We start from the raw sequence: 14,666 nt of genomic DNA on the forward strand, positions 1-14,666 counted from the left end.
TTAGGTGGGCGTGCGGCACATGTCCTCCGCTGTGTGGGGTGCTGAATTGGAGACGCAACGCCCATTGTTTCATCCGGAACCAGGCAACATTGACAAGCTGTTTACCTGCACTGTGTGCTGCTATTCCTTCAAACGTCGTTGGCTACTTCAGAGGCACATGAGGACACACACTGGAGAAAAACCTTTCCAGTGCACACTTTGTAATTATGCTGCTGGGACCAAGCAAAATCTGAAGATGCACTTTCGTAAACATACTGGCGAGAAACCCTATGCCTGCCCCCAGTGCAGCTACCGTGCTGCTCAGAAAAGTGACATGAATGCTCATTTGCGAAGGCATCTTCGAGTTCACACCGATAAAAGATTATGCTTGCCATAAATATCCATTTATTGCTTCTCATCAATTTCAGTACAACATTGACATGTTAAGTGGATTTGGCAAAAAACAAACAAAAAAACATATATATATATATCACTTTGCGATCATGTAACGAAGACCTTTTTGTGAAAAGTGACACATTTTCTTAACGCCTTGTGTTAATAACTCGTCTTTAGTTAGAATGTCTTCGATGAAAATTGTGACAGTGAACAAGATTTCTTTTGGGGGGAAATAAGCAGTGCATTATTTTTAAAAGGTGTGTCGAAGATGAAGCTAATTGTAGGCATCTCCTTGCAGGCTCTCAATGTGGAGAAGCCCTTCGCGTGCCCCATCTGCCCTTATTCTACGTTCCGCCGCAACCATCTTGACATACACCTGCGGACTCACACTGGGGAAAAGCCCTACCACTGCACCCTCTGTCCTTATGCGGCATCTACCAAACAGAATCTTAAGAGACACTGTAGGATCCATACTGGGGAAAAGCCTTTTGCCTGCCCTCATTGCCCATACCGAGCTACTCAAAGTAGCGATCTAAAAAACCATATTCGAATTCATACTGGAGACAAGCCATTTCTATGCCCCTACCCTAATTGCACATACGCTGCATGTCAGAGCTCCATGCTCAGGAGACACATCCGAAACCATGTTGAGGCAGCTACGTTGTCTTCTCAATAGTGTTTATTTTGTATTTAAAACTCTTGTTCACTCAAGGTATTTTAGTATTATTTGATGTGCCATATCTGTGTAAAAAAATGTACCGCTCTAATCATTATCCCACAGATTTTTTTGCACATAATAAATATACACCTACCATCTGACTTACGACCTGCTTGACATACGACCACTCGACTTACGACCGTGTTTTTTATGCCAAATTTCTGGGAGATAAACAACTATTTGTGTTGTACACAATGTTTATCCTAAACCTTACAGTATAAAATACAGTACTAAAGTAAAACATGAAATACCAAAATAAAACAATAAAATAAAGTCATTACAAAAATGTGATGTTGATATTCATTAGTAAAGTTCGACTTGCGTCTATTTTGACTTACGACCGGTTGGTCGGAACCGAGCTCGGTTGTAAGTCGGATGGTAGGTGTACGTTGTTTTCATTGAGGAATTGGCTGTTTAAAGCTGTACTCTCTACCTGTAACTAAACCAAACTAAATGGATTTTTTTCTCATATGCAATCATTTTTGCAAACATTTGATATATAGGGCAGATTGTACCGTGTGTTCAAGGTCTTGATATGATACATGGGTAGAAAAAAGTGCTCAAAAATTGCCATATACTATGTTGATTTGTATATTACATTTTGTTTGATTTGGCTAGTATAGGCACTACTTGAATCATAATTTTTTTGCTCCCCAGAAATGTTCTGACCTGTACATTGTATACATATTTCCAGTTATAAATAATTGTTAACAAGTGGAACTGAAGACTATTTTTTTTCCCCATTCGGTAGTGAAAATTATAAGCAGAAAGTACACATAATTGAAAATTAATGTATAAAGAGAGCAATGAATTTTTTTTTTTTTTTTAGTTTTTGTTTTAACAGCATATATATATATTCTGTTTATATACCACATTTTGTGGCATAAAAAAAAAAATTCTCTCCAAATTTTGACCCTCAAAATCCCCTGCTTCTCACATGATGGTCACATTTGGAATCCAGCTTGTTAACTCAGTATGCTCATAGTTAAACAATCCAAACAACTTCAGAATGAATACATATATGGTATTATACATTAATGATTCCATTTAATGAAAAATTAGAACAATTATGAATAAATGAGGAATATTTAGTAAATGACAAAAAAAAAAAATTTAAACTATCAGCAGTGGTCATAGATGCTACAGTGTTTCCACCAATAAAGAGTGTTACTGATATACAGCCTCTCGTCACTTAACGACGGAGTTCCATTCCTAAGACCACTTCGGTAAACGAATTCGTCGCTAAGCAAGGAGCATAGTATAGTGGTAGTGGGTTTGTGGCAGCCATCTCTGATGTTGTTTTAATGTCACTTTTGCACCATTTATAACATTTTTAGTATATTTTTAAATGTTCGTTCAGTAGTGTACTGTATATTGTAATAAACAGAATTGAGGAAATTAGCTCTTATATACATTATTTAGGTATGTATACCGGTCAGAGAGCCCGTCGTAAGTCCAAGTTGCCAGTAAATGAGTATGTCACTAAGTGAGGAGAAGCTGTATTTCCTGTATCAACATGTAACAATGCCTTAAGAAATAAAATTAACTTAAGAGGCACAAAGTACTTGAGTTACTGTCTTAACACTCAAATAACGGAACAATTGTCTGTCCATTGTAAACCCCTGGCAGCCACATTTGTTTTGTTAGGTAATTGACTTCAAGGAGTTGCAATCCACAACCTCTGATTTCACCAGCTTGAACACAAACCACCTTGTGGCAGCATAATGTACAGTAAATATTTTAGTGGGGCAGATGTGCGGCAGCAATTCCCTATATGGCACTGAGGCTTTTTTTTTTTTTTTTTAAATAACAATAGTGATACATGATTCTGAGGAATGTGTGGATGATAATCATGATAGCCAGGAACTAGAAGAGAATGACAGCAATCGGGGCTTTTTAGGATATGAAAGTTGATAGTTTTAAAAAGGTCAGAAGTTAATAAAGTTATGGCATCTAATTATTTTGGTAAGGTTATGATACTGCATACTGCCATGCTGATACTAAAAATATTAACAGATTAAAAAAAAAGATTTGGCGATTTATGGTAAAAAATGAGTACAAAAGCGAGTCGTATATATGAGGACAATTGTATATCCTTACCATATTTCATGCTAAACTTAAGGCATGTTGTATGAGCTGCAAAATGCAGTAATTTAAAAAAAAAAATAGCAATTTTACATATGATTTGTGGTATGAAGTGCTCACATTAAGTAATTTTTTCAACTGTCATTAAAATTCAATTACTACATCTCATGTTTTGGGGTTATCATAAGTTTTTGTAAGCTCCTTTGTACAGTACTTGCAGCTTATTATACAGTTTTTAGTAATTATAATTAAAATTAATGTTGCTGAGAATAACTTTAGTAAATCTTGTTTCAGTTCAAATAAGTTATATTACTGATGAAAGGCTTTGTTCATAAAAATAAATGTTTGTGCATACACAGACTTGCCTCAGAACAACATATAACTGTAAAGAATCTTCTTGAATTTTATGCATAATGCATGTTAGGCCCATTGAGGCCTATGCATGGCATTCCTCACCTGATCAATCACATACTGAAAATTGAAAAGGAATCAAGATTTGCAACCAGACTAATCAATCCCATTACTAATACAGAGTACCATCCCAGAAACTTCAGAGATAGAACAGTGCCAGAAGGGTGTCAGCATCCATGGCTCAAGCAGATTAGAGAAATATTGGCAGAACAGAGACATTTTCAAGAGGAAATTGGACCCCTTCCCGTAACAAGTTCCTTGTCAGCCAGGCTGTGATGGCTAGGCATGTGAAATATTGACAACAACAGCTTGGTTGATGTGGCAGTTGGCAACAAAATCTAGCTTTAAGCCTAGTTTCAAAAGTAGAATTCGACTGGTCACAGGCAACATCAAGAAAACCAAGTTATGGACTGGGCCTCAGGGGCATTGACCCCCCAAAACACACTACAGGTATTCAGATTTGCAAAAGGTGTAATATCATAGCAGGAATTGAGGCTGACACTGTATATGGTATAGCCTGCTTTCAGCAGGATATACCATAAACCATGAATACCCCATATACCCCATGAATAAAATAATTTTCAAGATATTTCTTATCTAAGGAATTTGAGTTTTTCACCTTTACCTTAGATAAAGCCTAAGTAGTTAATAAATTTACAATTCTTTTCAAAATACTGTCATAAAATAATATGAGCTCTCCATATACATAACATTCAAACACCAAACCTACTTTGCAGTATCAGTGATGGCTGGTGGTTAGGGGGGAGGGGGATCCATTGACCAGCATTATTAATGCATTTATCATTCATGAATGCTAGCTGTCTCTCGCTCTTAACACTGCATCTATTTTGCTTATTCTGCCATTCAGTTGCTGCTGGGTTAAGCTCCGGAACTTTTCCTTTCTCTGTAGTTCTTTCCTCTCCCGTCATCTGTTCAGCTATCCTCACTTCTCCCATACCACTGGTGGGTCCTTACCTGTGAGTTCTTCTGGTTCCACTCGAGTCATTCAAGACCTTACAAACTTCATACAGAAATTCACTTTCAGACGTGTGCTGTCTCAGTGTCTTGATGAGAGTTGATGACCAAGAAGCTGTTTTCTCTTGAACTACAAATGTATGCCATCTTCCTTTCATCACTGTCAATTATAGGAAGTGATATCATTCAATTCTTTAGTGGGTATGAGTCTTCTGCATGGACATCTGATGGAGAATGTCAGGTACCTCTGTAGACTGCTAATTTGTGGTGGCAGTAAAGTTTTAATGAACAGTCTTGTGAAAGAGCACATAAACCTCACCTTTGACATCTTCACTACAGGTCAGCCATCACTAATCCGGCATCATTGGGACCTGTAGTGTGCTGAAATGGTTGAGTTTGCTGGATTACAGAGTGGTTAGGTTAGAATACACTTAATTAACTTATCATTAGACTCTCTCTGCTACATCTTTCTCATTTTCATCACTGCTTTCTCCTCCACTGGCTTGCTGCTGTGGATTTACAACCATCTGCACAATTCTAAGTCAGTATAATAATGAAATTTGAAAGGCTAGCTGAAATTAGTACCGGATTATTGATGGAACCAGATAACTGATTGCCGGATTAGTGATGGCCTACCTGTACTTTGATGTTCATGTAATTCCTTAGTTCCTCACGTTCCTTGTTTGGCCACTGTGGCATGCACTGTCCATCTTTCCTCTTAACCCTTAAACTGTCCACACGTAGATATATGTTGACGTGTGGTGGACTCCAAACGTAGATCAACGTTTTATTTTTCATTCCTTCAGATTTGGTGTGATAGGCCTGAGTCGCCTAGACATGAAAGAATGGGTCTGTGCACTCAGTGTGTGCACTATGAATAAATCTGGGAGCACTTAGTACCGTGTGGGAGCACCAGTTCAACTGAGCGCCAGCTAGAGCAAATATCGTGGCAAACACCAAGGATTCACTGATGTCATGTCATATTAACACTCGCATTTTAAGAGGAAAGTAAAAGTAGGTTAGATAAATGCATGAGTGGGTGTGAGTTGGACCTGACTAGCTTGTGCTACTAGATCAGATGTCATGCTCCTTCTTTCAGTGGATGTGACTTAACTAGGTGGGTCATTGGTTGAAGCCGGGGGGTGACATGGACCTGCTTTGTATGGGCCAGTAGGCCTGCTGTAGTGTTCCTTCTTTCTGATGTTCTTATGAATTCGGCTGGCTTTAGCTGTCTCTGTATCTGTCTATCTGTATCTCTGTCTATAAATTCAGTGGTATTCATTGCGCGGCTTGCGATGACTCAATTCACGGCTCTCGAAAAAATATATAAATTAATTACAGTGGACCCCCGGTTAACGATTTTAATCCGTGCAAGAGGGCTCATCGTTATGCGAAATAATCGTTATGCGAATCAATTTTCCCCATAAGAAATAATGGAAATAAAATTAATCCGTGCAAGACGCCCAAAAGTATGAAAAAAAATTTTTTTTACCACATGAAATGTTAATTTTAATACACACAAACTGAAAAAGGCATGCACAATTAAATGACACTTACTTTTATTGAAGATCTGGTGATGATTGATGGGATGGGAGGAGGGGAGAGAGTGTGTTAGTGTTTAGAAGGGGAATCCCCTTCCATTAGGACTTGAGGTAGTAAGTCCTTTTCTGGGGTTACTTCCCTTCTTCTTTTAATGCCACTAGGGCCAGCTTCAGAGTCACTGGACTTCTTTCGCACAAGATATCTGTCCATAGTGGCCTGTACCTCTCGTTCCTTTATGACTTGCCTAAAGTGTTTCACAACATTGTCAGTGTAATAATCACCAGCACGGCTTGCAATAGCTGTGTGAGGGTGATTTTCATCCATGAAGGTTTGCACTTCAAGCCACTTTGCACAGATTTCCTTAATCTTTGAAGTAGGCAACTTCTTCAATTTCTCTCTCCCCTCCTCCGAAGCAATTTCCTCAGGTGTGGCCTCTTGCTGTTGAAGTTGATCTAGCAGCTCATCAGTGGTTAGTTCTTCATTGTCCTCCTCCACCAACTCTTCCACATCCTCCCCACTAACCTCCAACCCCAAGGACTTTCCCAATGCCACAATGGATTCCTCAACTGGCACAGGATTCTCAGGGTTAGCCTCAAACCCTTCAAAATCCCTTTTGTCTACACATTCTGGCCACAGTTTCTTCCAAGCAGAGTTCAAGGTCCTCTTTGTCACTTCCTCCCAAGCCTTACCTATAAGGTTTACACAATTGAGGATATTAAAGTGATCTCTCCAAAACTCTCTTAGAGTCAGTTGAGTTTCTGAGGTCATTACAAAGCACCTTTCAAACAGAGCTTTTGTGTACAGTTTCTTGAAGTTGGAAATAACCTGCTGGTCCATGGGCTGCAGGAGAGGAGTGGTATTAGGAGGCAAAAACTTCACCTTAATGAAGCTCATGTCCCCATAAAGTCGCTCTGACACGTCTGTAGGATGACCAGGGGCATTGTCTAACACCAGGAGGCACTTAAGTTCTAATTTCTTTTCAGTTAGGTAATTTTTCACATTGGGGGCAAATGCATGGTGTAACCAGTTATAGAAAAATTCCCTAGTGACCCATGCCTTACTGTTTGCCCTCCACAGCACACACAAATTATCCTTGAGGACATTCTTTTGCCTGAACGCTCTGGGAGTTTCAGAGTGATACACTAATAAAGGCTTCACTTTGCAATCACCAGTAGCATTGGCACACATCAACAAAGTAAGCCTGTCTTTCATAGGCTTATGTCCTGGGAGTGCCTTTTCCTCCTGAGTAATGTAGGTCCTGCTTGGCATTTTCTTCCAGAACAGGCCTGTTTCATCACAATTAAACACTTGTTCAGGTTTCAGTCCTTCAGTTTCTATGTACTCCTTGAATTCCTGCACATATTTTTCAGCCGCTTTGTGGTCCGAACTGGCAGCCTCACCATGCCTTATCACACTATGGATGCCACTACGCTTCTTAAATCTCTCAAACCAACCTTTGCTGGCCTTAAATTCACTCACATCATCACTAGTTGCAGGCATTTTTTTAATTAAATCGTCATGCAACTTCCTAGCCTTTTCACATATGATCGCTTGAGAGACGCTATCTCCTGCTATCTGTTTTTCATTTATCCACACCAATAAGAGTCTCTCAACATCTTCCATCAATTGCGATCTTTGTTTCGAAAACACAGTTGAACCTTTGGCAAGAACAGCTTCCTTGATTGTCTTTCTGGTGCCCACAATAGTAGCGATGGTTGATTGGGGTTTCTTGTACAGCTTGACTAGGTCGGCTATACGCACTCCACTTTCATACTTATCAATTATCTCTTTCTTCATCTCTATAGTAATTCTTACCCTTTGAGGTGTAGGGTTGGCACTAGAAGCTTTCTTGGGGCCCATGGTCACTTATTTTCCAGAAACAGCACCGAAAATACTGTAATAATACGAAATATTCCGAGTGTATGCTTGGATGTTACCGCGGAGGCTGGCTGGTAAACAATGGGACGGAGCGGCACATGTGAGGCTGGCTGAGGGCACATTGGACGCGTCTCGGACGAAAATCGGTATGCGGGTTTTTAATCGGTATGCGGGGCAAAAATTTTCCGATAAAAGTAATCGTTATGCGGAAAAATCGCTATGCGATGCCATCGTTATGCGGGGGTCCACTGTAATTAAAAAAATATATATAGGAAAATAATTTTTCAAGTAAGATACATATTTTCATGAGGTGAGATGGAAGACGAAGTCACAGTAAGAGATAACATTCTAACATCCCTACCCTAGTCGTACAGAAATCATGTGTGTCCACTACGGGAAACTGATCAGGGACACATCTAGCTCTAGGCGTCGGTGGTCTCGCTGAATCAGTTGAGTTCAAGCTTTTGGGGGAGACTGGACGTATTTCGTTACTCTTGGAGATTTGTATTTGAAAATAGGCATCAGATATTTGAGACTGTGGCAACATATATGAAAGTAACGACTTAACTGTTGCTGCTTGTGGAAGCTAGCTGTGATGGGCTAGTTTTACTTGAAACCAAAGTGCAGTCAAGTAGTGTCTGTTATGATGGATCGATATGTGGTTAAACAAAAACGCAATAGTGATGAACAGCCATCCCAGACCCGACCAGTAGAAAAGGAGCATAAAGTAAGTTTGGTCTTTATTTTGCTATTAATAACAAGATATGCAGGCTAATATTACCATGTCTAATTTTTCTCATTTACTATATTGCACTAGCAGCTCAGTACTACTTAATTTAGTTGAGTTACGCTAACTTGCAGTAGCTGCGGCTCTCTCAATCAGTGTGTTTAACCGAAGTGGCTCTCTTGCAAAAATTAGTGAATAACACTGGTCTATATCAATGTCTCTCACATGTACTCATAAATACAGTTATTATACATAATGTAAATTACCTAGGATAACCCAAAAATTCCTGGCCAAGTGCTTTACAGTGTTTGTAAATATAAGACATAAGCATGATGTAAATAATAGCAGTGTCACTTGCTCAGCAATCATGGAGCAGCACATACACCACAAACCAACAGGTTTACTAGCCGCTCCCTGAAACATAGACAAGCAGATGGAAAGACAGACACACAGGCAGACAGATAAGCAGAACTATACAGATAAGCAGAGCTAGGCAGACAGACAGAGAGATGTACAGATACAGATAGATGTACAGATAGACTAACAGACAGATGTACAGATAGACTAACAGACAGACATACAAAGACATGTTTGTGTGCAAGCGTAAAAACATACAAAGGCAAGGTTCACCCCTCCAGCAGTGCACATACATCAAATGTTACTGTTATCTGATGCTGTCATAACACCATAGTTCAAGAAGTTCATATTACACTCCAGGCACACACAGAAGACAGAAAGACAGATAAGCTGAACTGGACAGACAGATAAGCAAAACTAGGCAGACAGATGTACAGATAGATAGATAAAGGCAAGGTTCCCTCCAGCAGGGCACATTCATCAAATGTCACTTATCTGATCCTTGTCATAACACCATTCAAGGAGTTTCATACTCCAGCATGTCTAAAATATTGCTGGGACCTATAAATACTTTGTATATATTTCTAGACAATAGTAAATGATCAGGGCAGGTAAAAATGTTTACCTGTCAGTGTGATTGTTATAATTTGAGTATTTCATTATATAATATTAGTGTCAGAACAAAGATTGGCTATGAAATCACAAGAACTATTATAAATTGTAATTATCAGAACATAACAAAATATATAAATTAAAGTAAAAGAGAAAAAAAGTAAATCAGCAACACTTCTGCAAGCGGCAGGACTGGATGTTACTGTCAGGTGACCATCAAGAGCCAACTTCATGGTCTTATATCTCGGTAAGTACTGGTCCTAACTTTTTTTTTTTTTTTTTTTTTGGTCTTATACCACACAGAAAATACCCCTCTTTAATTTAAAAAAACAAAAAAATTTATTTTTCAAAATATTCGGAGTGCCACGTAATGAACGTAGATCTACATTTGGACAGTTTAACCCTTTCAGGGTTTCCAACGTACTAGTACGGCTTACGCACCAGGGTTATTGACGTACTAGAACGCCTTAATTTTAGCGCCTTCAAATTTAGCGAGAGAAAGCTGGTAGGCCTACATATGAAAGAATGTGTGTATGTGGTCAGTGTGCGCAGCATAAAAAAAAGTCCTGCAGCACACTGCATAATGAGAAAAAAAAAACTCTGACCATGTTTTTGTTTAAAACAGTGACTTGCAGTGTATTTTCGTATGGTATTTATGGTTGTAGTCTAGATTTCCTGGTCTCATTTTATAGAATGAAAGACATATTACAGAAATTGAGATAATTTTGATTGGTTTCCTAATGAAAAGTACCTTGAAATTGAGCTCAAAGTAGCAGAAATGTTCTATTTCTACCAAATTTCAAAAGTAAACAAATCATGCCAGGCGTCCAATACACATCAACTGGTGAGTCTGATATTCTTTCACAAGTGCGCTGATATTATTTATACCATTTCTACACTAATGCAGTAGTCTGAGTAACCGTAAATCTTCTATTTTTTGTGAGAAAAATTCAAAGTGGAAAGCAAGAGAGATGTAAGAGGGGCCTGGGGACGTGACTGATGAACAGAGAAAATGTTATTTTAGTGCCAGGAATGTCTGTCTGGTTTATTCTGGACCCTATTTGGAAATTGGCATCTTCTGAAATGTGTGTGAAATTGGCAAAATTACCAATTTCTGACCACTTCATTGGATACTTGAAATCGGTAAATGGGTGGTTTCTTGTACTCGTTTGATACAAAAAAGGAGTTCTAGCAAAATTGATGTGATTTTTGTCGACTAGTACACTGAAATTGGCCGAAAACAGGGCTCAAAGTGGGTGAAATCACTGATGCATCAACATCGTTGAGACCGCTAACTTCGCGAGAGCATAATTCCATAAGTTTTCCATCAAATTTCATACTTTGGTGTCGTTATGATTGGGAAAAGATTCTCTATCATTTCACAAGAAAAACTATTTTTTTTTTTTTTTTTCCAAAAAAATTTTGACCCTGAGAATGAGTTTAGGAGAGGGCCTCTCAACCCTGAAAGGGTTAAGGGTTAATATGGAGCGTCATCTCCCCATGCTACAGTCCCTTGCCACTTTTTTTTTTTTTTCTTTGGTTTGCAAACCTAGTGTTTTGTTATCTTGAGTTGATATATGTATTACTGTTGTGTATTGTGTTAGGATTCAATGCAAGTATGCAATGAAATAACATGTATACACTTTTTGGTTCCCTAAGGGGCTTTTGATCCAAGGACCTGGACCTGCCCTCAGTTTTTGTGCATCAAATCTGCCTCCCATTACCCCTGGTGCTGTATGACCCTTGCAGATTTAGCACTGCTTTCCTCCCTACCTCGTTCACAAATATAATGCTAATGCACTTTTTGTTTGGTATTGGTAACCAACTACTAGATTAATTTTTCTCACTATTCTCTTCCTTATTTATTATTGGCATGTAGATCTTTGGTACGGAATTAAGTACAGGTCCGCCATCACAAATCCGGCAATCAGTTATTTGGTTCCTTCAGTTATTCGGCACTAATTTTGGCTAGCATAATTTCAGATTTCCAGGGTCACCACACCAACCTGCTGGTACTGTTTGGTGGTGCTACTTGCTGCATAAGTCATTCCAATTTCTTTTTCTCCATTTATTGTTTTAACCTGCTTACTTTAGCCCTAGTCATGGTTCCAGTGAATAAAAGAAATGCTTCTCATTATGTAAAGCACCTACACAGTACATTATCCATTAAAGATAAGGTGGCTTTGAAGCCACTGTCGGTTGCCATGAGCTCAGTCTCATGATGCAGGAGAATATGCTTTATTATTATGCTAATATCAACACTACAGCTTTTTTGCCTATCACAATTTATCTAATATGACATAAGAAACAATATAAATAACATAAAACATGTTAAATACTCCAGAATGAATAATATTTGGCATAACACCGAGCAGTTCGACGGAGGTATGAAGAGGATACGAGATACAAGTACCATTCTCCTGTCCCTGTCTTGGGGGCTTATATTAGAGAAAACGGAGTGTAGCACAGGGCTAATTCGTACTGCACCATAAACCTGAAACAAAAGTTATTTTCTCTATATAGATTATCACACATAGCAGCATATGTGTAGAGAACCTAGGATAACCCAAAAAAAAAGTCAACGTGGCTTATTTTTAGTACCTGGCTTGGGTTAGCCATATGTGATTTTTGGTAAATATTCGATTCCCAGCCAGGGTAGAAATATTAGGCGTGTTTCGTTACACCTGTTGTCTATGTTTACCCATCAATGAATGGGTACCTGGGTGTTAGCTGACTAGTGTGGGTGTTATCCTGGGACACTGACCTAATTTTCTTGAAATTGCATAACAAGCGGCTTTCTATACAGTAGTATGTCACTGATGTCAGCTAGGCTTGTATACTTTGTACATGTATGTGTAGTAAATAAAATTATTATTATTATTATTATATTTTCTCAGTTGTTTGTTGGGTTATCTTATTCAAACTTGGGCAATGTATGATGGAAAGATACTTCTTCACGTACACCAAAAATGTAAGAAATCAGACCATAAATAGCGGAATTCACTTCTCAGCCATTAGTGGTCGCTTAGTGGTATATTTTTGTATGGTTGTTATGGTTATATTCTCATTTTTTGGTCTCATTTGATAGAATGAAATATATATTTCAGAAATAGATATGATTTTGATTGCTTTCATGACGAAAAGTACCTTGAAATTGCGCTCAGAGTAACAAAATGTTCTATTCTTTAGCGAAGCTCAAGAGTAAACAAATGACGTCACCGTCCAATACCTGTCCGCCTGCCAGTCCAATACGTAGTCAAGAATGGCTTGACATTATTTATACAATTATTACAATAATGCAGCAGTTTGCATAACAGTAAATCTTCTTTTTTTTTTTTTGTGAATAAAAATTCCAAATGAAAAGCAAGAGTAATATAAGAGGGGCATGTAGCCGTGACTAATGAACAGAGAAAATGTTATTTTAGTGCCAGGAATGTCTGCATTGTTTATTTTGGATCCTATTTTGAAATTGGCATTTGTTGAAATTTGTGTGAAATCGGCCAAATTGCCAATTTCTGACAACTTTATTGGGTAGTTGAAATAAGTGAATGGGCGGTTTCTTGTACTCAGTTGACAGACTAGGAGTTCACGTCTCAGCCATTAGCCGCCTCTTTGCAGTATATTTTCGTATGGTTTTTATGGTTGTATTCTCATTTTTTTTGGACTCATTTGATAGAATGGAAGATATATTACAGAAATAGACATGATTTTGATTGCTTTCATGACGAAAAGTACCTTGAAATTGAGCTCAAAGTAGCGGAAATGTTCGATTTTTGCCGATGTTCAGTGAACTGTGTAAGTCAAGTTGGTTAATTATATTAAGTGTATTCTAACCTAACCACTCTGTAATCCAGCACATTACAGGTCACAATGATGCCGGATTTGTGATGGAGGACCTGTAATGTGTTTTCAGCATCTTGTTGGTGCAAAAAAATATCCACTCACCAATCCCTGCCAAGAAAATTTAACTTAGTTGAAGATGGTACAGTATACTGTACTGGGAATATCCTACAAAACCAAGATTGGATTGACAAAGCAGGGTTCTGGTGTACAGCACACTGTAACAAAGCAATGAGATAATGGTGTTTAAGATCGTAAATAAATATGAGAAATTGCAGGTTTCTTTGCAGCTTCATCAGGGAGAACAAGAACCTTGAGAGACGATCTTCCACATTGCTGGGAAGTTTAAAGATTATGTACAGTAGTTTCAAATACATATATGGCTGAGAAATGTTTAAGAATTGTTTCAAATAGATCTTGCCTGGTACAGCTAAACTAAAATATGCAGTTCTAGTGTGGTGTCTACCCCTAAAATGAAGCTGTATAAAAAAAAGTGCAGCTAAATGCATCTGAGAATTAAATAAGACTTGCAGAGAATGTCTAAAAGCTTTGAAAATGCATTCTGTTGAAGATAGAGAGAGAGAGAGAGAGAATAACACAAAAGCACATGCCAATTCATGAAAGCTAAAACCATATGGATAGTTTGAGTATGACAGAGAGTACTATTTTAAGTTACAAATACATTAATGACTGTATGGCATGTACTCTTCAATTGGTGGTAAATTCCTGGAACTGTTGCATTAAGTGAAGAAAGCATTATAACCACTTAAAAGGAAAAAATTAATTACACGAACTCTCTCCTGGACCAAAGAAGGCTGGGTTTCCACCTATTAATTTCCGTATTAATGCAGTGAATAACATTGTACACATGATGTACTGTAAGTTTGGGCATGTCAGACTTATTGTAAATTTGTGTGATTTTTATTATACAAATTAAAATGTGAAGTTACTCCAGTATTTTCTTAAACCTTAACATATTCATTTATCTTGAAAAAATATGCAGTGGCTAAACCACAAAGAAGGTAGGTGTGTCTTGTTTTATGTTGTTATATCCACGCCCATGGTAACTGTACCTAACTGATCTGTAGTAGGTTTAGCACTAATTTCAATTATAATAATGTATCTAACTCCAATCAGGTCATACAC

At 38.1% G+C, this 14,666-nt stretch overlaps 1 protein-coding gene across 33 annotated transcripts in view; it reads left to right on the forward strand.

Annotated features, from left to right (window-relative positions):
• LOC128686900 (zinc finger and BTB domain-containing protein 14) overlaps nucleotides 1-14,666 on the forward strand; it is a 407,181-nt gene that overhangs the window by 269,768 nt on the left and 122,747 nt on the right. For 2 of the 33 annotated variants that reach the window (XM_053774134.2, XM_053774150.2), the window contains one exon: nucleotides 674-14,470. The exons of 26 other annotated variants lie outside the window; for them this stretch is intronic. In XM_053774134.2, the coding sequence (XP_053630109.1) occupies nucleotides 674-1,051 (378 nt within the window). In that variant the 3' untranslated portion in view covers nucleotides 1,052-14,470. Of the gene's footprint in view, nucleotides 1-4; nucleotides 14,471-14,666 lie in introns of those variants that run through there. 5 more of the 33 variants (XM_070082568.1, XM_070082573.1, XM_053774153.2 and 2 more) reach the window with 4 other exon arrangements.

This window comes from Cherax quadricarinatus, chromosome 7 (assembly GCF_038502225.1).
Source record: "Cherax quadricarinatus isolate ZL_2023a chromosome 7, ASM3850222v1, whole genome shotgun sequence".
NCBI classification, from domain to species: domain Eukaryota; kingdom Metazoa; phylum Arthropoda; class Malacostraca; order Decapoda; family Parastacidae; genus Cherax; species Cherax quadricarinatus.